At 43.3% G+C, this 21330-nt stretch overlaps 1 protein-coding gene and 1 long non-coding RNA gene across 2 annotated transcripts in view; one reads left to right on the plus strand and one right to left on the minus strand.

Annotated features, from left to right (window-relative positions):
- Positions 1-1175: 1175 nt before the first annotated feature.
- LOC136568962 (uncharacterized) lies at positions 1176-7023 on the minus strand. The gene is made up of 2 exons (XR_010785300.1): positions 5120-7023; positions 1176-2293 (listed from the first exon to the last, which is right to left on the minus strand). It is a non-coding gene; the product is annotated as an uncharacterized lncRNA (long non-coding RNA).
- Positions 7024-8461: 1438 nt separating this feature from the next.
- Positions 8462-21330, plus strand: part of CPLX1 (complexin 1) — a 107934-nt gene continuing 95065 nt past the window's right edge. Inside the window, exons 1-2 of the mRNA XM_066569726.1 lie at positions 8462-8650; positions 9448-9550. Coding sequence (XP_066425823.1) covers positions 9520-9550 — 31 coding nt within the window. The 5' untranslated portion in view covers positions 8462-8650; positions 9448-9519. The remainder of the gene's footprint in view (positions 8651-9447; positions 9551-21330) is intronic.

A 21330-nucleotide genomic window follows, 5' to 3' on the forward strand; every position in this document is an offset into this window, starting at 1 on the left:
CAGGACATTTTCCTCTCTAGATTTGCATTTCCCAAAGATTCTCTAAACACAGTGAATTTTCTCATTTACTTTGTTACTAATTTTCAGTAAAAACTGATTATACAGGAAGGCCCTGTGTAAGAGTTAAATTGACAGATCATCTTTACAATAACATAATTTCTATTCAGGTGAACCCGTTATATGAGATGTTCAGGCTTAGAAGAACTAATTTGGATTCAGCACACATGCACTAATGGAAGTGTCGAAGTCCAGTTATTTCAGTCTATTAAGCTTAACTCTCCAGTGCTTTAGCTTAAATCAAAATCTGTGTTTTGGCCACATTTGTCTAATACTCATCATATTTAGTTATAAGAACTTTATTAAGGCTACTATTAAGGCTACTTATTTCTACTGGCCAGTAGTCAGTCACCTATTTTGTGACTGTTTAATATGGTCACAGCTGATGTATTCCACTGACATTTTACAGCTTAGTTAACTCTTCTCCTTTTTGTTAAGGGTTTCAATTGCATAAGCTGTACATGGGGAGGATATGAAAATCAAAAGAAGAAAATCACAAACTATTTTTTTAATCAGTTCTAGCTATAAGAATTTTTAAAGGGTTAGACTAAATCCTGGGGTCTGACTAGTTGTCATAGCCCGTGAACACAGTGGGATAATAATGCAGGTCTAATAGATGAGGTGTAAAAAATTTGCCAGTGGGAGAAGAATCAATAGAAGATGCAACATTTTTTCTCCATTGCATAGATTTGCACGCAAAAGGAGAGTACTTGCAGTCAGAGAGATAAATGCAAAGCTACAGTATTGTCAGAAAGCTGTGGCAGTTGCTGAATAGAGGAAGTCTTAAAAAATACCAGAAGGAAAAAAGATTTTATGGGAATTATAACATATATGATCAACTGGCAATACAAGGATGAAGTAGAAAAATGTATGGTAGTGTATGTCCGTGGAGCCCCATAGAGAGAAGCTGATGAAAGAACAATGTGATGTATTAGGCTGTGGATGCCTGTTAGATGGGTTTCCTCACTGCATTGTATTCCTTGTGCTTGGTTGTGCAATGCAAGGGGATTGAATCTCCAACATTGCTACCTGCATGCAACCTTGTTCCAACAACACTGTGGCGCTGTTGATTCACTGACACTGAATGGATCAATGGAAGAAATGTCATGCCAGTAAAGGCAGGGAACAAGCTGGCTGGATACTTTAATTTGTGTGACATTACAAGTTACATTTTAAAGTTCTACTGAGGTAAAAAATAAAAACCACCCAACAAACACATTCTAAGGTGATATATATGTCTATTTCTTGTGGATTACACAGATTTATTTTCAGGTACTGGTATTCTGCTAATCTCATTCAGCAAATACACTTACCTAGAAAATGACTTCATCACATGTTTAGCTTTCTTATCAAAGTGAGGCAGTGGAGATCAAGTTTAAAACTGAAATAGGAAGTTATGAGGATTCCTAAGCTTTCAGACTTCATTTAACTACCATGGTCTCTTCAGAAACATCTGTATGTAAAGAGCATAATACTGTAACAGCCTAATTTGACAGCATCTACATCACCCCTCAGAGTAATTGCTCTACATGTATCTGAAGTATCTAAAAATATGCACTGTAGTGGTTTGACATTGGCCAAAGCCAGGCACTCAAGAAAAAATCTATTTATTCATTCTCCTCTGCTGTAGTTTAGCAGAGGAAAATGAGTAAATAGGTTTTTTATTTGGTGGGTGCTTGGCTTTGGCCAATGTTAAAACTTGACAATTTTGGTGGAGGACACAGGCATTCAGTTCCAGGTGTACTGCACACCCCTCCAGGTGAAAGCAACGTGAGGCCTGCATTCTGCTGCCAGAGGAATGGAGAAAAATGCATTGTCAATGTCTATAGTGGCAATAGTGGCATACCACTTCTTTTCCTTGGACTCCAGCTCACACTGGAGTTCCAGCATGTCTGGCACAGCAGCACTCAGCAGTGGAGTCACTTCATTCAAGCCACGATAGTCCACAGTCAGTCTCCATTCTTTGTCAGACTTGCGCACAGGCCAGATGGGACTGTTGAAGGGTGAGTGGTTCTTGCTGAGCACCCCTTGGCTCTCCAGTTCACGGATCATTTTTTGGATGGGGATCATGGCATCTGGATTCATCTGATACTGCCGATGGTTTACTGTCGAGGTGGCAATTGGCACTCATTGCTCTTCCACCTTCAGGAGTTCTCCTGCAGAAGGATTCTTGGACAGCCAGGAAAGGTGTTCAATTGCCTAATGGATCTCTGCATCCCTCCATGTGCTTCATGAACTAAAGGAAAACAGTTTCTTGTATTATAGTCCTCACCATGGCTTGCAAAACAATCTCAGCTCTGAGGTTTGGAGCACCTCCTCCTACCCCTCCCTCCTTTTCACTGACCTTAATATTGCCGTGCTGTTCTCCTCACAAATTTTCACCATTCCCTTTTCACTGACTTGGGAGAGAATTGGTGTTTGTAGGTTTGTTTGTTCTTAAGTTCTACCAATTGAAAAGTTCTTACAGGGTTTCACAGGGCTGAAAAGTTGATCCCATCTGGGCTCCACACTGGGAAATTGCTCCTCATGCCCCTCGCTGTCAGCCACATGGACCCCCAGCATCTGTGTGGGTGGTGCTGGGCACCGTGACACCGTCGCGTTCAGCGCCTCTCTTTGTGTGGGGCTCCCAAAAGGAGAAGCTGCTGCCGCCACCCCTGCCCTTCCGTTTGCAGCACGGCTGGCTGAAAGCAGCTAAGCAGGCAAAGCTCACTGCAAGCCGTGCCGAGGTGGCCGCATGGTCCTGGCTGCGTGGCTGGCCCCGGTGGCATGGCTCTGGCATGGCCCCCATCGGCCGCCTCCCCACCCCGTGGAAGAAGGAGAAGGAGAGTGTGCATGCAGGTTTTTTCCTACTTAAAATGTCATCACAGAGGCATTACCAACTTCTGTAATTGTAAATAACAGTAGTAACATGTCCATTTTCAGAGCCTTCAGGGACTGGCTCTGCTAGATATACTAGAAGCTTCAAGCAGTTGTTTATTGCTTTGGTTTTTTTTCTCAAAAGTTGCCTCTGTGGCTTCTCCCACTCCCCAGTAAATATGAGGCTCTGTTAAACTAACACAAGCACACATTCACTTCATGCTTAATGAAAAGTTTAAAATGTTAAACAATTAAATTTGCTGTTATGGCTCAGAGATTGACATTTTGAGGTGACAGCCTCCCTTCCAAGATGAGGTCAGAACTTGAGACTACTCTTTTTAAAACAGGAAAAGAACTACAGACCATATCAACTGACACCAAGCTATCATTTCAGCCAAGTATGCTGCTTCCCTCTGATCATTTTCTTTTCCAAGACATAGAGTAATAAAAGAAGGCGAGGCATAGAATTACCTGGGAAAATAGAAATTCTGTTGTAAAGTGTGTTTGACATTTTGAATCTTGCTTGCACTTTAAATTGCAACAAAGAGGAAAAGTGTGACCTCTTTTTCCCTCTCCATGACAAAAGAATTCTGAAAAAACCCAATTTATTCTGCTATGATTTTGTTTATTTTTCAGACATTCATGTATTGCTTGAAGCAAGGCAAAGTGATTTGGTCATGGAAAACATGCAACACTTTTGATACCTCAAAGTAGAATGTTTCAACAGCATTAAATATAGAACAGTAATTTTTTTTTACCTCTTTGCTTCTAAACTCATGTATAAGCTGACATATCACAAAATGCTCTTGTTTGGATGACTTGTTCACTGGTGGAAAAATTCCTGCCAAAAGTACTTGAAATAATAATCTTATGACAAAACTTGATATGCTTTGGATAATGCTTTATTTAATCACTGCAGTGATAAAGATGGATTCATGGCTTTATGGACAACTAATGTCTGCCAAGGAAGCCTTGTAATGTAGAGCTCTAAATCCTGGAGATAAAAGCTGCAGGATATTTACCTGACCATGCCTATCCACAGGAATCAGAGTCCTGCTGAGAAGGGACTCTCAATCAGTCTGGTAAGGCAAGAACTTGTCCAGAAAACAGGAAAAGAAGAAAGGAATAGAGATACAGTGACCAGGGGAGTAGAAAAGGTAGCAAACAAACAAGAAGTTGTCAGCTTAGGAGCTAGAGGCTGTAAATGGCAGCTTAACAAGTGGCTTATTCATAAAATAAGCTGGGGCATCTCTGTTCATTAAAATAAAAAAGAAAAAAAATAGATAGTTTGCATTCCTGTGTTCATATGTCATTAAGACAGAACAATCAATACATGTTTGTTTCAGTTTTTCTGATGGTGGGCAGCTAAAATTTGGTCTTGTGATAGCTGAAGCAAATGCTCAACTAGAAAGTTAATCTTCATGAAATCTCAAGGGACCAGAGCTTCAGAGCAATCAGAAATGGCTGAAAAACCCTTTTATAGTTTTGGCTTAAGGGAAACACACACTTAAAAAGAATATTATGTGTGTTTTTTTTTTTTTTAATTTGGTTGGAAAATAAAGACCTTACTCAAAACCTGCTGTAAGTTGAATGGAACAACAAGAAACAATTCAACACTTCTGAAAAGGCAAAAAATGCTTGAATTCTGAAATGTTTTGACAGTCAGAATTGACAGTTGAAGAGAAAATGAAACATATAGTAGATTTGTGTTCAGTGAACTAAACCAGAGAAGGATTTGCAGCTGATGTATATGAACTACCATTAGAAAGTACCTGACTCCTCTCAGTAGCTGTGTTGACAAAAAGCTAATCATCCTGCTGCTGTGCAGGTCTTGCCAGCAGTCTACTGAACAGTGCAGTGCTTTCAATAGTGAGAGCTCATAAAATATAAGGGGGGAAAAAGGAAGAAGAAACAGAGTATGATCATCTTGGGCAGCTGCTTAAGTATTTTCTATAACCTTTACACTTTGTTTGTAAGCTTTCTTATTAGTATCATTTTCACATGGCATTGGTTTCAGTTTAGTAGTCAAACACCATATGGAAATGAATAATCAAACATTGCGTTTTAAGATGTTGAAATGAAACATCCTGACTAATTTATTTTTTTCTTCTGAAAACAGACCTTTCCTTCCTTTTGGAGATCCAAATTTACATTTTTCTATGGAAAATTTCACCAAACCCAATTATTGGCTTATTCCATTTCTTACACAGATTCCCCGCTGGTGGCCAAGGAAGAAATCTGAGTTCCATGCAGAAAACTCCACGGAGGAGATCTTTGCTCAGTTTTCTGTACTCTTCATCTGCACCAAGCAAGGTCATAATGTGGATTCCTACTGTTCTGGTTCTGCAAGGAAGAACAAGCCTATTACCACAATCAGGAGCAGGCATATGTCAGCTACACAGTGCAAACCAGACTACGAACTGGCTTTGGCATTTGGGGAAATTTTGGAGGTGGCAGTGCAGGTTCAGCTGTTCTCTGTCCATGGTGCTGGGATAGACCCCATTCACAGACACCAGTCTCTGCAGTCTATCCCTCACTCAGGTGAGAAAACACTGCTGTTTCTGAGATTTTTTTACTGTCTAGTAAATGTTATAAAATTGCATTACTTCTAGATTCATACTCATAAATTATTATGAACCTAGGATATTGTAATATGCCATCAGAAAGAAGATGCATGTGGCATTGCTCATATCATTACCTGGGGCTGCAGGAGCTCTTATTTTTCCTGTAGCAGACATCACGTATGGCAGGTAAATCACCTAGCAGATCCCCATGAGTCTATCTTTCCAGCTAGGTTTCTTGGAAAATTGAGTAAAGGCTCTGCCTCTGAGGTAAATGCCTTCTCAAGAAGCCTTTCTGAGACTATGAATAGACACAGATCTATAGACTACATCATCTATTTCGACTGTGTCCTTTCCTGCCTTTGTGCCTGATCCTCATGTGGTGAGGAGTGTACTGGTGGGAACTTTCCTGACTGAATAGTCAGGGTATCACCTGGGCAGGAAGTACCCAAATCAGGCTCACAAGTGATTGGATTTTCATCTAGAAGGTACATCCTGTGGGAGTTACATGGAAGCTGGTGCTTGAGTCAGGGTAGAGATGCTGACGCTAGGCTTCAGAGTATCTCAGTGGAGTTTGCGGTTTCATTATGATGTGCCTTGGTCTCCTGAAGAGGAGGGAACTGTGAGGTAGTCAGTGTTAAGAGCTATGTTTCACTGTCTCATGTATCATGATTTTCTGTGTCAGCTGTGTAATCTGGAAAAGGTGGGTGCAGTTTGGAAACAGAACCACAGGTACATGACCCTTGGAGAGTCAGCTGGCTCTGGAAACAGACCAGCAGTTCTAAACAGGTCAACAAGAAGCTCAAGGATCTCTCAGGGACTTCTGGATGTCTGTTTTGTCTGGCTTCTGAAATCCCTGTGGATGACATCACTCTTCTCTGCACAGAAGGGAGGACATTCGCTATTGCAAAGCTTGTAATGAGCCCATAAACAGGAACATTTCTCAGCAACCCCACTTGGCTATGCTGACCCTTGGCTGCTGCAGGGATTTCTTGATCTAGCACAGTCCAGGATTGCCAAAATAGGAAGAAGAAAGCTGATTTTAGGCAACTGGATGTTCTAACTATTAGCTTATACTTTTCTGATCCTTCTGTTTGAGGGTGTTTGTATTGTTCCTTCTCAGACTCTGAGATGCAAGAGCAAGGTGTGTGTATGGAGGGTTGGTAGTCTGGGGTGGGGACACTGTCCTTCTCTCTAAGAGCAATCATATGATGAAAAAGGAATGTGGGTTGTGATATGACAGACCCAAAATATAAACCCTGCTCAAAGTCCTATAGACACTTGGGGAATAGCACAGAACCCAGGCACACAGCTCCAGCAGGTTCATTTCTTGAGAACAGTAATCTATGCTGACACACTCCTATGTTATGTATGAAAAAGCATCAAAAATGCTGCAGTATGCCTTTTGAATGGTAATTTCTGGGGGTGAGTTAAGGTATAAAATAAGAGGGTTTTCCACCCTGTCTTGGTATTATTTTTTCCTCTCTGAAATTTGTTAGAAAAAGTGCAGCACATGCTAACCCAGGTTAGTTCTTAGACTACTAACATTAGTATCAGCTGCAAAAGTGGTTTTCTGGGAGGCTACAGAATAGAACCAAACAGTTCAGGGGAAGGGACCTAAAAAGATGATCTAGTCCAATTGTCTGATCACTTCAGGATGATAGAAAATTGAAACATGTTATAAAGGGCATTATCCAAATGCCTTTGAAACACTGACAGGCACGGAGCACTGAGGCAGACCCAGGTGGTAGACGCTGCCCTCAGTGTAGAAACATGCACTCCCGCATCGGCATCTGAAAGCTTTGCAGACTGCGGAGCCCCGATGGTCGGCATCGCTGCCCCGGTAGGGACTTGTTGGCCTGTGGTGCCTGCAGGATCTGCATGCCTTTCTGCGCGGGGCCAGGTGCGGCCCCGGCGTCCTTCCTGACCTTCAGACGACGTCGCCCACGGGCCGTGCCGGCGTCTCCCCGGGAGGCGCCGCTGCTCCCCATCCCCGGGCTCCCACCTACTGCCGGCAGCATTCCGCTCTAGCCCCCTCCTTCCTTTTAAACCCATACTTTGGGGGCTGCTGTCCCACCTCTCCTGCTAGCGACAAAAGGGCGGATCAGCAACAGAGCTCGTCTCCTCCCCATCCAGCTCCAAGCCGGCTGTCGGCATCCCTAAAGGTGGGCGCCGGTGCTCTGGAGTGGATGTTGCTCTGCTTTGCCACGCAGCGCTCGCACCGTACACAGCTCCTTCCTTCTCACCTTCAGATGCCGTCCCGAATCCGGGCTGGACATCGGATCGCTGCACTCGCGTCCTTCAGCGGCAATCGCAGGGAGACGACTTTCCTCTTTTCCCCCATCCCGCCCCCCCCGTCCCTCCCCACCGGCCTCCCCCCCCCTCCCCCCCCCCCCAACCTGGATAGCGAGAGCACAGATTCTTCTCCGGCCACAGTTAATCCTAGCCGAAGCAAGAGGAAGGAGAAAGTCTTCTCCCTCCCTGTCTTCTTCCTTGCCTCTCTAACTCGTTCCAGGACCTAGGGAATGAGAGGGGATCTCCGGGAAGGACTCATAACGGAGGATGCAGAACGCTCTCTCACACCCTCCCCCTTTTGCAGGAAGCCGTGGTTGCAGAGATTTCCCCTGGCACACACACTGACTCCCGAGGAGAGGCAAGGAACCAATTGCAAAATGCAACGGCGGGCTGGCAGCCACCCCTCCTTCCCCCCACGGCAAAGCCCAAGGACACCTGGTTGCTGGAGACAGCCGGGGATGGGGTGGGGGACACGCAGGCAGGCACACGCACCCCTCCGCGGGGATCGGAGAGCGCTGCCGGCCTGCTCGGCGGCGAGCACCGAGGGGCGAGGGAGGCGCAGGGAAGGGGCGGGGGAGCCGGAGGCAGGGGGAGGGAGAGAGTCCAGCTCCCGCAACGAGGGGAGGAGGAAGGAGGGACCGTGTCGGTGGGATGGTCCGGAAATGCTGTGATAAAAAGAGGGGCGCGGGGGAAAAGTAGGGAGAAGCTGTGGACTCATTCCTTCTCCCATACTCCGCGCCCACAACTTCCCCGGCAACCGTCGGGCACACGGGCGCCGGCCGGAGCCCGCGGGAGACGAGAGGAGCCGCAGCAGCCGGCACCTGCCGCAGCCACCTGCCCCGGCCCGGCCCGTCTCCGCACAGCGCCGGCCGCCCAGCGAGGTATCGGCGCCGGGGCGGGCGGGCCGTGCAGAGCCGGGAAGGGCAGATAGGAGAGGCGGGGTGCAGGCACACAGAGACGGGCACAGCTCTTGTCCCTCCAGGTGCTGGCATGGCCGTGACCCGGTGCCGAAGTCGGGCGTGGGGTGGGATGCAGCAGCCGGAGCTGTGCCGCACCTGGGGCCGGCCAGTCTCAACCTTGAGGCGTCCCAGCTCACCCTGAGGAGATGCAGTCCTCCCTGGCATTGCGCTGGGGGCTTTCCGAGGGGTTCCGGCGGGGGACTTTCCATCCCGCCACCCGGACTGCATACGCATCCTGATCGCCCAGCATCCCCCGCTTGTTCTCCGGGCACTTGCAGGGCGCTTCACCTTCAAATGCCCCCTCGGCGGTCCCGGGCGGACCTGCCACCTCGGAGCAAACCCTCTGAAAACCGAGAGGGCGAGAAGCAGGCGGGGAAACGAGAAAGTTCAAAGGTTTAACTCCTTCCTGCCCGTCCGCAGATAACAAGCCATGAAAGGGGACCACATTGTCCTCCGCACTTGCTGCCGGGCACTTGCCCAGTCTGGGGGAGCCGCCGTGTATCCCCGACTCCTCCCAGCCGCTGACCGCTCGCCAACATGCAGCTCTGCCTCTCGGGTGCCCTGTCGTGCAAAGCAGGGTCTGAAAGGATGGAGGGCTGGAAACTTGTCTGCACTCAGACAAAGGGAGGAAGGCTGTGGGGAGAGAGCTGAAGAAGATCAGGCATTAGCTTTTCTTCTCCTAGAGATACTATACCTGTTTTGATTGTGCCTCTTTGCAGGCTGCCTTCCAAGGATTCCCAGTCTCTGTGCATGTGAGGTGTGAAGGTGGGCAGGACCCCAAGCAACAAATCATGGATTTTGTTATGAAACAAGCTCTAGGAGGTAAGTGTGATTGGCAAACAAGGGGCCACCTACCCCTCCCGTTTGCACCCTGAAAGAGAGGGGATGGTCTGCTGTGGTAGGGTCTGCACCTGGAATAGCTTATTGAGGACTTGGAAGAGTATACCTGTCACTGATTCGTGATCCCAGAGTGGAGCGTTTGGAGAGTCTGAGCAGGAGAGGGCAGCAGCAAGCAGAGACGAAAGCCCCAAGTCAGAGGAGAGACCTCCCACAAAGGGTGTGTTGGCCTTGGGTCATGCCTAATTGGCACCCTACCACCTGGATGCATATCCTGCTGTGCAGTGTGCACGTCTTGATTAGCTTCATGCCATGTCACAGAGGCAGGTATTATAAAGGATGAAGACTGGTTTAGGCAGAGTAAGCCCAAAGAGTGACATTTTGTCTATGTATGTAAGCCTTCTTTCACCTTTGCTCCAAAGACTGGCCAAATCCTGAGCAAAAAATGCCCAGTGCAGAAATTTCTGTCTCTGATATTTTGAGAGTTAATTTTAGTAAGAACACTACCACAATAAGGATGGAAATGATAATAAAGTATTCCTACACACTTTACCTGGATTTAAGGCCAATCTTCTATGGGTTTCTGTGTATTAGCTTATGTGTGTGAGGAATTGTTTTAACCTAATTGTGTGAAATAGAAAAATTAGGGATGTGTGTAGGAGAAATTGAAAACACTGAACAAATATTTGGGAATGAGGTTCCTTTATTCTGCCACAGTTACTTTCTAGGCTGCTTGATCTGGACATTTGGTCTAAGCAATGGTCTAAGCATCACTGAGATGATGCTGGATGCTGTTGGGAACTGAAATATTGGCCTCAGAGGAAGTTGATAATTTTCTCTTGTATTCTATCTCACGTGTGCATTTTTCATTCTTTTTTTCTTTGAAGAAACTGTAGAACCATGAGGCTGTGTAAATGTTTAATGTGTGGTGATATTGATGTCATATACAAATTCAATGTTTACTGCAGGACTCTATCCCATGACACGGAAATAATGTTTTAATCTCTGAAAGTGGTGGGTGTTTTTCACCAGAGGAGCAAGATTTCACAGTTAAGAACAGAGAAAACAACCAAAGTTTTAGTTGAGGTATTTTGAATAGGGAGCTCAAACTGGAGAAGAAAGGGACTGATTTGTTTGCACAAAATAGTGAGGTATGAAGACATCTATGTGAGAAGTTAGCAGTTTGTGTGGTAGCAGTGCTGTGTTTCATTTCACTCTTCAGTGCCTGTTTTAAAGGAGAATTAGTGTTAAGATGTGTAGACTTTGCACTGTTTGCTGTAGTGCAAGGTTGCTTGCACAGAATTGAACTAATGTACCTGCAAACTGGAGATACAGCCACTACAGCTGGAGATCCATGAATCCAGTAAAGGGAAATAACTGCTTACAGACTGTAGTTAAAGGTGGGGGCAGGAGGGCTGCAGCAAAGGAATGGCATCTATGATGGCTGCTTTTTTTTGCAGCTTGGTGACTTAACATGAGTTGGAAGCACTATCTGCCTGTGCTTAACAGCATTCACCCTGGGCAGACCTTCATTCTAACAAGATGTTGCATGCCAAGGTCAGGATTTGTATGATAATAGGACTTTCTGAGAAGGTAAATTCAAAAAAGTGAAGTCTGAGCTCCTGATGTTTGTTAAGATGCTGTCTGGGGCACCAGCTCTTTGCCAGATGACTTAATGTGTCTGGAACTTACCCACTTACTCAATTAAGGAGAAGTCTCTGCAGAGTGGTAAAATCCAGGAAATGCTAATTCATTAAGCAGAGTCCTATTTTTAAATTACAAATAGTTTCAATAAGATAAAACAAGATCTCCCAGTGCAAATATAATACTGAAAATAAAGGTGGTTTTGGACACTGGTTTCTCCCTGGAGTTAAAGCCCAAGCTGATGCAAATCGTCCAAGTTGGCCAGACTGGCGCAGCAAACTAAGGACTAAAGGTTATAATTTGCTTCCTTAGTTTTGAGGCCAGAACCTTTTCTGTTTGCCAGTTCTGATATCCAAAGGGAGATTTACTTAAGGGTTGGACTCAATGATCCTTCTGGGTCCCTTCCAGCTCAGAATAATCTGTGAATTGTGTCTACAAGGATGGTCAAACTGAGCAGACCACCAAACCTCTAGTTGATAGGCTTGCTTTGGGTAGGATATGTGGTCTGATCTGCTAGTGACCATTTTTATTATCCTCACTTTCTGGGAGGTCTTTAGGTGGATTTCATGGCTCTTTGATTTTAATTTAATATGGCTTTTCCCAGAACACCTCTGAATTCATTCTTCTGTTGGATAGGATTTTTTGAATGGTGAGAAAGTTCTTATACCATTCTCATAATCTCTTATGGCCTTCCTGGAAGAAAGAAAAAAATACTGCAATTTTGTCATTAGGTCCCCTCTAATTTACACAGAATCAGACCTGCTATAGATTCTGCTTGCTGAACACCTACAGCTAAGGTAGATTAATCCTTCAGCTATCTCAGATGGTGAAAATTCACCATCTGAGGGCCAGTTGGATGTCCTTGACAGAGCATAATGGTTATGTAATTTTCATAAGTCATTTTTTCTTCCCAGTGTACAGCCCTAAAATGAAGCTTAGGCCAGAACTTTTGATAGCTAAGAGCCTGGATTTGAAATCTACTTGTAGGTGGTTGCTTTTGACCTTTCTCTACTGTACAGGATTATGCAGGTCTCTGAAGCATTGGAGGAGTTTGGAACCAGGTTTTGTCTTTGGGAGTGGTCAAATAAGGTACTGATAGAAAAACATCATTCTCCTACCTCCTCACTCACCTTATTGAGGAAGACGAGGTCTCACTCTGCTAATTAGCAGTAGCACTAACAGAATGCTTCTGTGGGAGTTTTGCCGTTGCCTTTGAAGCAAACTTTGAAGATATTAGTCTTGTCTCTAATGGCATAGAATGATCAGATTTGCTTTTCCTTGTAGTTTTGCCCATAGGGGAGGAAGGCAATGAGTTGTTTTGAAGGGTAGGTGAGCTAAATTAGCAGCCAAGGAAAGGCAGTTATGTGGTGACAAGTTGCTTTGTTTGAAAGTTTGATGAGGGTATTTAGATTTTGTGAAATCATTTGACAGTTTCTGTATTGCTGAGGTAGAATGTGTCCTTTCCCGGTCTTGTTGTTAAAAGAGGGTATGCAGAAGTCTGCTGTTTCTGTGCAGTGGAAGGTCATCCTCTGCTGTGCCAGCACTGGGATTTTGCTGCTGTGTTGGCAGCAGAGTTTCTGCCTGAAGGTTGACCAGCTTGAAATGTGTCTTTTTAAATCCATGGCCTCTTTCATGGCAAAATCCTTGACCCTTTCATTAGCGAGAGAGTGAGCATTAGCAGTGGGGACTGTGGTCCAGGAAAAACAGTACAAAATAGTAGGTTATTTGGCTGATTTCCTTCTGTAGCTTTTTTTTTTTTTCTTTTTGTGCTTCTCAGACCTTTCAACACCCTATATGGAAATCACACTATTTATTGTCTGACAGTGACAGAAGCCATGGTGAAGTAATGATCCTTATTAGCTGTGTAAAACGAGAAGAAAGTAACAAGAGGTTAAAGGCTTAAAATTGCTGCTTCTTCTCCCACATAAGTAACAGCAAGGGAATATTTTGTACCTCTGACCCTGCTACATCACAGATGTTGACAGAAGTGTGTAGCCAGGGTGATTTGTCACTTTGCTGTTCCTGTGACAGTTCTTTAAATGAAGACAATCAGAATCATTTAATGACTATATTTTACATTAGAAGTGCTCTTTGCCAAGCCAGGTCAGAGCTGGGCTAGTGTTATAATGACCAATGTGTATGATTTCCCAGGAGAGAGCAGGAACTGGAGGATCTGGAATGGGTCCTGAAGGAGTTTAGCTATAATACTTTTCACTGTGTATTGCTTATTTCTTGCTAAGTTCGAGTGAAAGCAAATTGTGCACAAACACCTGACTCCCATGTTGTACTACACTGTATCACTTCCTCTGTCACTGCTGGCTTGGACAAGTAGGGAAACTGGTTTGAAATAAAAGACAATGAACTTCATTAAGATATTCTGGGTGTCATTCTGTTATTGGGTGATTTGAAGGCAAGGTCTGAGATATTTTCTTATGAAAATGAAAAGAGGAAGCCTATGGAAAGTGAGAAGAATTTACTGGAATGTTGGATCATGATGTGTTTGAAGAGAGAGAGATTTCCTACTGCAGAAAGCAACATTCTGCAGACCAGAATATTGTGAAATTGTGGTCTACAGAACACAAAGTAGCTTTAAATATGATGCTGCACAGAGCCCTTTTAATGTGCTACTTTTATTGCCATGAATGGGAGAAATGGCAAGAACTGGATGGTAAAAGGTTGGAATGTCTGCTTTAAATATTGAATTTTTTTAATGTCAGCCTGTGGATAAATTATGCAAATCCTTTCACATGTAACTGTGTATATGAATAGTACTGTCTAAATTTCTTCTTCATGCTTCCAACACCCCTTGAATTCATAGTGGAGTGCAACCGCAATAGGAGGAAGGGTAGGTACATCTGAGTTTCTGGATATTCACTATGATAGATAATACAGGCATGATTTGCTGATTTATTGGCAGCAGTTTAGAGTGGGGACTTCTGCTTCCCATCTGCTTCTTCTGTCAAGAATCAGTGGACACTTGTTTTGGTTCAGAAGGATTCTTAAAATACTGTAGGCACAAGACAAATGCAACCAGATTGCCATCTGTACCATGCCAGCAGGGGGGCACTGCCTACTTCAGGTCCCTTACCAGAACTTTGTTTCAGCTGGGTATATCACAAAACACAGTCCAGAGGGAGTCCCCTTGTTCTTGAAGACAGACAGAGATCCAAGCCCTCATGAAGATAATGGGATTTAAGTCACTGTGTGACTTAAGCTCTGAAAGAGCATCTCCTGTGCTAAGCTTACATTAGGGAAGATGTGAGGGTGTGTGAATGCCAGATAAGCCTGAATGAAAACCACACTACTGTTCAACATCTTAGCAATGACCTTTTGTATATTCTACTGCTGCATTTGCCTGACTTTAGTAGCTTGTGAAGTGAGGATTAAGTCCTTAATTTTTCCTGCAGAAGTTAGCAAGATTGAGTGCAGTCAAAGGCAATACAGTTCAGGGTGGAACACATTGTGAAATAAACACAGGGGTTTCTTTGTTCTTCTTCTCCAACTCACTCTCTTGTTTCTCACATTTCCACTTCTCTGCTGAGCCCCTGTGTTGCACTGGGACCTCATGCATCAAATAGGCTGTACTCCGCTGCTTATGGTAATGTGTGAAGTTCTGGAGCAGGACAGAAACTGTAATGCAAAACTGCAAGTCCTAATGCTAACAAATAGTGCTGGTATTGACTTCTGGGGTCTCTTTTGTCTGTAATCCTTGAAACATTTAACACATGAGGTCTTTCATTTGCAGTCAGATGCATCCAAATTACAAAGACTGGAGAATCTGACCAGAGACAGGAGATCTCAAGACCACTGTAGCATTTGGTAGGTCTTGGGAGGCCACTTACTTTCATTCTCAGATAACTTCCACCTGTGTTGTGTATAATTCTGGGCCCCACAAATTAAAAAAAGTTTTAAGGGCATTGAATACATCCAGAGGAGGGCAAAAATGCTGGTGAAAAGGCTGGAATGAATGTCTTCTGAGGAGTGGCTAAGGACCTGGTTTTTCTGTATTGGAGAAAAGGAGGCAGAGGGGTCACCTCATTGCTCTCTACAGCTTTTTGAAGAGAGGAAGTGGGAAGGGAGGTGCTGATCCCTTCTTCTTGGGATCCAGTGATAGGAGGCAGGAACCTGGGGTAGGTGACATACATTTTTCACAAGGAATAGTATTAAAAGTGTTTTTTTTCCCTAATGTAAACTGGTGGCAAAGAGATTTTCTTTGAGAAATTTGATTAAGTTGCCAGACGTCTTCCAAGGAAGCAAATGGTTGTCGTTGAGATGATACCAGAGAAACAACTACAGTGATGGTCAGCTGATTTATTGCATCCGTGATCCAAACTAGGAGATGAAAAACGGACCAGGTTCATTTTCCCTGTTCTTTTCTGGAGAAAGCTTCCTTTTATATTTGCTTGCCTCTGTTTGGCCTGTTGCTGTTAGAATCACACAAAGCTTTCCCTTCTGCCTGCTGGTATTTTTCTTATGTTTGCCTTACTTGCAAGCAGACACTGTGAGCAATGTGCTTATTGAAGTATCCTTGGAGGAAATGTGCAACCTTCAGCTGATTGTAGAGGTAGGCCACAAAGAGCTTAACTAAGATTTGTGCTGCAGGCTCTCTGCTTGTCAAAAGCCTGCTTGGAGTGGAGTGACATGGATAACCAGGAAGTTTTCTCTCCCGGAGAGGGAGAAATAACAAAATTTCACATATGTTAAGTAGCCTGTCTAGAATTTATACATGGCAGAAAAAAGGACTCTTCTCCTTAGTTTTTCTGTCCACTTGGAGGAAGTTCTGCAGGCTTTTGATTTTAATATCTATTGCTGTATACCTGCATCTTCCTGACTCTTCTTTTTCTTCACCTTCCATAATAGAAGCAAAGTGGTGGTTTCTTGCCAGCTGAAGGGTTTTGGCACAAATAGGATTTGTCAATGCTGAAATTTTAGCCTGCGTTGCATAGGAAATGCTATCTGCAGCAGTGGATTTGGAGCTGGGCAGGAGCCTAATGGATGATGTATTACAGTTACTGAGATCTTCCTGGTGAAATGGGATGCTCCAAATATAAGCTACTGGCTTGCATTTGTGTTGGTTCTTAAGGAGAGGGAAATTCAGTATGTAATTCAGCTGTTAGCTGTGGAGACCTACTCACTTGCTCATGTGCTGGCAAAAGCACAGGCATAAGAGACTACTGATGTCTGTGAAGGCTGATGTACATGGGAGGGCTTTCTTCTCTGACTAGAGGGGTAAGGTTTGAATTCATAAAGCTGTGAAATCAAATCTATGAAGGCTACCTGGGTTTAGAAGTCTTGCTGAGTGAAGTCAAGAATGTATGGTCTGTATTTGTCAGCACTGCAGTAAGTACAGGGCTCCAAAATCTCTGAGTAACCTCTGCAGACACTCCACTAAGGGAAGACAGGCATCCTGCCATTACAGGAATGGGAATGTCTCTTTCATGCTGGGGCACCCCCCAAAGGCAACAGCAAAAAAATCCACCCTGAAAACAAGATGGTATCATAGGAAATTTCATGTGGCAATTGAATGAAGATGAGAAGTCCTCCAGCAGTGTTTGAAATCTGCCAAATTATTGAGGAAGCCTGGAAGAGGAGTGGCAATAAACAGGGAAGGCTGGCAGAAAGAAAGGGACAGGTCTGTAGTGTTTTGCCACTGGCTTGTCTCATGTCAGAGGGCTACATGCAAACAGCATGTTCTTCTGTTTCATGGCCAAGATCCCTTCTCTGAACTTTATGTGATAGTGTTGAGACAAGAGAGGGAATAGACACTGATGCTGAGAGTCAGACACAAATATAGGCTCTAGTGTTACCTAGGGTGAGAATTCTTAGTTTTTCAGGCCATTGGAGAGAGGGTATGGTTCATGAAGTGGTAACTGGTATGCTAGCCCCTCAAAGATGCAGAGTTTCCATGCCCACTTCCAACAGCTGTAAAGACCCTCAGCAGCATCCTGAAGGCTCTTCCAAATTCTCTGTCTCTGCTTCTATTTCAGTGGTGGGGCAGAAAGTACTCTGTCTTAGCATTGGACGCTCTTCTTTGAGGTGAGGCTGCACCTCTGCACTGCCTTTGTATATTCATTCCATGTGCTGAAATCAAGTGCTTGATCAAGGCAACACAGCACCTTAAACATTTGCTAACTTACTACTTTGAGCACTTTTTCTGGTTGCCATCATATTTTCTCACGTACAGTCTGATTGTGAGAGCTTGGAATAGTCAGTTATGTTTCTCTCAGGTTAGTTTTTGGGTCTGGAGTACGTGTCTCAGGATGTAGAACATTGCTGAGAAGGCTGAAAATTTCAACTGATTGCTGAACAGATGCTCATGTGGTTTGCTAAAGGGTAACAGTTACAATTACAGACATGGCAAAGGCTACTAGTGATCTATCATTGGTACAAATCACAGTGCATATCAGAAACAAAATACTTCAAACAAATTGTGTCTCTCTGCTGCAGACAAATTGACAACTGTCCTGTGCAATTTGAGGATTATTTTTTTGTTCCACTCTCTCCTGTATTTTTAAATGAGCTGTTTTTGAGTTGGGTGGATGCTGTCACTACAGAAGTGCATTAATACAAACAACAAATTTAATCTGCTGACTTTGTGCATCTTTTTGCAATTTGAATTTGTCATTACCTACAAGAATGAATCTGCTTAGTAGCTACTTACATTTTTGCATCATTATTTGAGTCTCGTGGCTTATTTGCAATGGTACTGACCTTGAAGGAATGTCAAACATACAACAACATAAGCATAAATTTGGGATTCAAATGTCTGTGAATTACCTTCTGTGGAAAATAGGGGAAGAAACAAACAAACAAAAAATACAAACGAGGAATGATGGAGCTGTTTTGATAACTTCAGTCTCCTGAAAGAATTAGAGCAATGAAGGGGAAGGCAGAAGACAATTAAAGGAAAAAGGATGGGAAAGAAATGTGTGTCAATGCCTGTGCTGACAAATAGTTGAACTGCCATTTCTCTGTGTCTCTGGATCTATCTCATTTTTTTTTTTTTTTTGTTTTTGCTGGTGAGCTCAGGCAAATTTGACCAGCAGAAAGGACATTTGAACCTTCTGTAGAAGGTAACTGAGTGTGAGATTGTTGTCTCAATTGTTGGCCTTGTCTATGGGAGAACCCTGGGTATGCTTGGGAAGGTTACTTGATCTCTGTGTTAAATGGTGTCTTTCCCAGTCTCCTTGCATAGAAAACACTACAGGACACCATTATCCCAAGAAAACAACAGATTCAACTAGACACATGCTCAGCTCTGAGAACTGCCCTTGCCTTCATGGGAAGTGAACACTATTCTTCTGTCCTTCTATCACTCCTTCTGCTTCTTAGTGCTAGACAGAGCTGAACTTCTGGACTCAATGGATTTGAAAATTTGTCTGTGACTTGATATTGGCAATGAAACTTTCTTGCTGTTTCTACTTCACTGCCATGGTGTTACTGAGTATAGTGTGAAACTTTCTGCACACTGCCTGAAGGGGCTGGAACTGGGCGGGATTGCCTGGCCTCTGTTCCAGTGCCAGTCCTAGGTGTGTCTGTCTCTTTAATTCTTTGAAAATGCATATATTAATCAAAATCTTAATTTGCAAGAGGACTTTGGAAAGGTTTTACTATGGCTGTGTTGGTTTTTGTTTTTAATAAAAAGCTTTTAAACACCTAAGTTTGTTTTTTTTTTTCTCAGCAATCAAGTAAAGAAGACATCTTGCAAGATGAAAGACTACATGAGACTAAGACATCATGTCCAAACCAATGTATTTTTTAATCTCTGGTAGTTATTTACTTTATGTTGAAGTTAAGGTTATGCATGCTACTCTTCCTTGAGTCTGAGTGAAGTGTTTTGCTCTTTGTGAATTAGATTTCTCTTTGCAGTTTCCTTCAGATTTTTTAAATCCAAATTAAAAAAAAAATCCCGAACAGAATACAAGTAAGTAAAAAAATTGAAGAGAAGGAGAAAGTACTCAGAGATTTTGCCTATATATGTGTGTAGTTCCTCCTCTACACAGTTGTAGCTGGAATAAAAGTAATTGGAATGATATTTAGAAAAAAATCTTGATTTCATTAGAAACAGATGAGTATTTTTAAATTTTGATTTGTGTTTTTGTTTGCTTGTTTGTTTGAATTCAGTGTATTTAAAAACTTTTCTTGACAATTGCATCTTTCTCCTCTATATTTTCCTTTAAATATCAGACATTTCTGTTCCATGTCGCCCAGGCTGCAAAAGGACAAGATTAAAAGGTGCATGAAAGGAAATTTATAATTACATGGAGATAGATTAAAATGCTGAGGAAAAAAGGTTAAGCAGGGACACCACTACTCTCTCTAAATACATGTGAGAAGTGAACACTGCAGTGAAGGAAGAACTACTTAATGTGAGGGACAATATTGGTAAAAGGATAATGTGAATAAATTGGCCATGAGCATCCTTGAGTCAGTAATTAGTGTCGCTTGACTTGTGGGAGAGAAGAGAGGTGCTCTCTCTGGGAAGTCCTCCTGCTGCAGCAAGCAGGAAGAAATGGAAACTGAGTCTTGGGTGCATTTGAAATAATTGTACATGCTCAGAGAGGTAAGGCCAGTGAAGCAGGAAATAATTATTGGTCCTGAGTGCCTCAATAGAGAGTTCATGTCTTTGAGTCTTCACTTGTAAGATTGTCCATAATAACAGAATTTACCTAAAAAGTGGTTTAGTTTTTACACTAAATTTTGATTTTTTTCCAGTTTGTGATGACATCTAATGGTGTTAGAATGCAAACCCAGCTTAGTGGGAACCAGCATTGTGTTCCTCTAGATAAATTAGTTACAGAGCTGTGGTAAATTTTCCCTTTTCTGAAAACATTTTAACCCCTTTGTATTTGTATAACAGAAGATGTTTGCCAGCTATATTATGTCCATGCTCATGGATGATTTGAAATCAGCTTTTGGATTCAGATTAAAAGTAATTTTATTTCAAAGGACTTGGTGGATTTGCAAATTAATTTCTAGAAAAGATGACTGTACTGGATATCTTTCCAGCTGTGGTGTTTCAGCCCAGGTAAGAATTTTGAGTTTCATATTACAAGCATAGCTTGAAATTCCCTCCATGGTGACTTCTACCTCAATTTACATGGAAACAGCTGTTTGCAAGGGGTTTGGTAATTTATGGTTTTATACTTCTGTTGAGATGAAAGTAATTTAAGAATTAGGTGTTTCTCTGGGACCTCTCCCTGGTTTTGAACAGTTGTCTGAAAATAAGATGTTCCATCTTACTCAGTATCAATATTTACTACTTTCCTGATTTTTAGGCTGAGATATGCTCCACAGTTTGTCACCTGCTCTCTGCTATCTCAATATTCTAGATTCAGGCTCACATTACAGTATGGCTTAGGCCATAAGTCACTCTTACCTAGGCAGCGATTTCAGAGGGTGCCTTGGGTTCCTTCCCCATGGCTGATAACTTTTCAACCAAGTCTCCTTCAAACTGCCTGACTGTTTCAGGAGTGCCTACCCAACCAAAACCTTCAGCAAAGACACGCAGGTGAGGGGTAGAAAACCAGATCACTGCCATTGCAAGATATTGGCTTCTGGAAGAGGACGAATGTGCCAGCCCTTTCTTTGGATTGTGCATCTTATTATATTGTCAATGAACATTGTGCCAGGCAGAGATCCCACATCTCTCTGAGCACCATGTCAAGGTGTTGAACACCTTTTTTGATCATGTGGCCTGAGATCCCCTGTTGAGGACACAATGACTTGCCTCATGGCTGAGGTGCTTGATTGGGACTTCTGGTTTTGTGTTTTGAATGTCATCTGGTAGAACTTTACAGGTGGTACTCCTTCTGCCTGGTACTCAGCACCTCTGCTCCAAAACAGTTGCATGTGCTCCTGCTATGCTAGCAGATGCAATAACAGTTGCTTAAAATAGTTGGGTAAAAGGCATTCTCTCAACCACTACCACAAACAAGAATGTTCTGTTTCCACACACAAAAATGAAGTCAAAGTGCAAAGTTTTGACTTTGCTTCACATAGTGAATCCTCTCCCTGGTTGAAATGTACAGTATGTCAGTTTCAATCCTGTTTTTACTCCAGTTTACTGTTGTGATCTGGCTGCCCTGAGTTAACAACACCCCTTAATTTTTTCTCTCTGT

Source organism: Molothrus aeneus, chromosome Z (assembly GCF_037042795.1).
Source record: "Molothrus aeneus isolate 106 chromosome Z, BPBGC_Maene_1.0, whole genome shotgun sequence".
NCBI lineage: Eukaryota > Metazoa > Chordata > Aves > Passeriformes > Icteridae > Molothrus > Molothrus aeneus.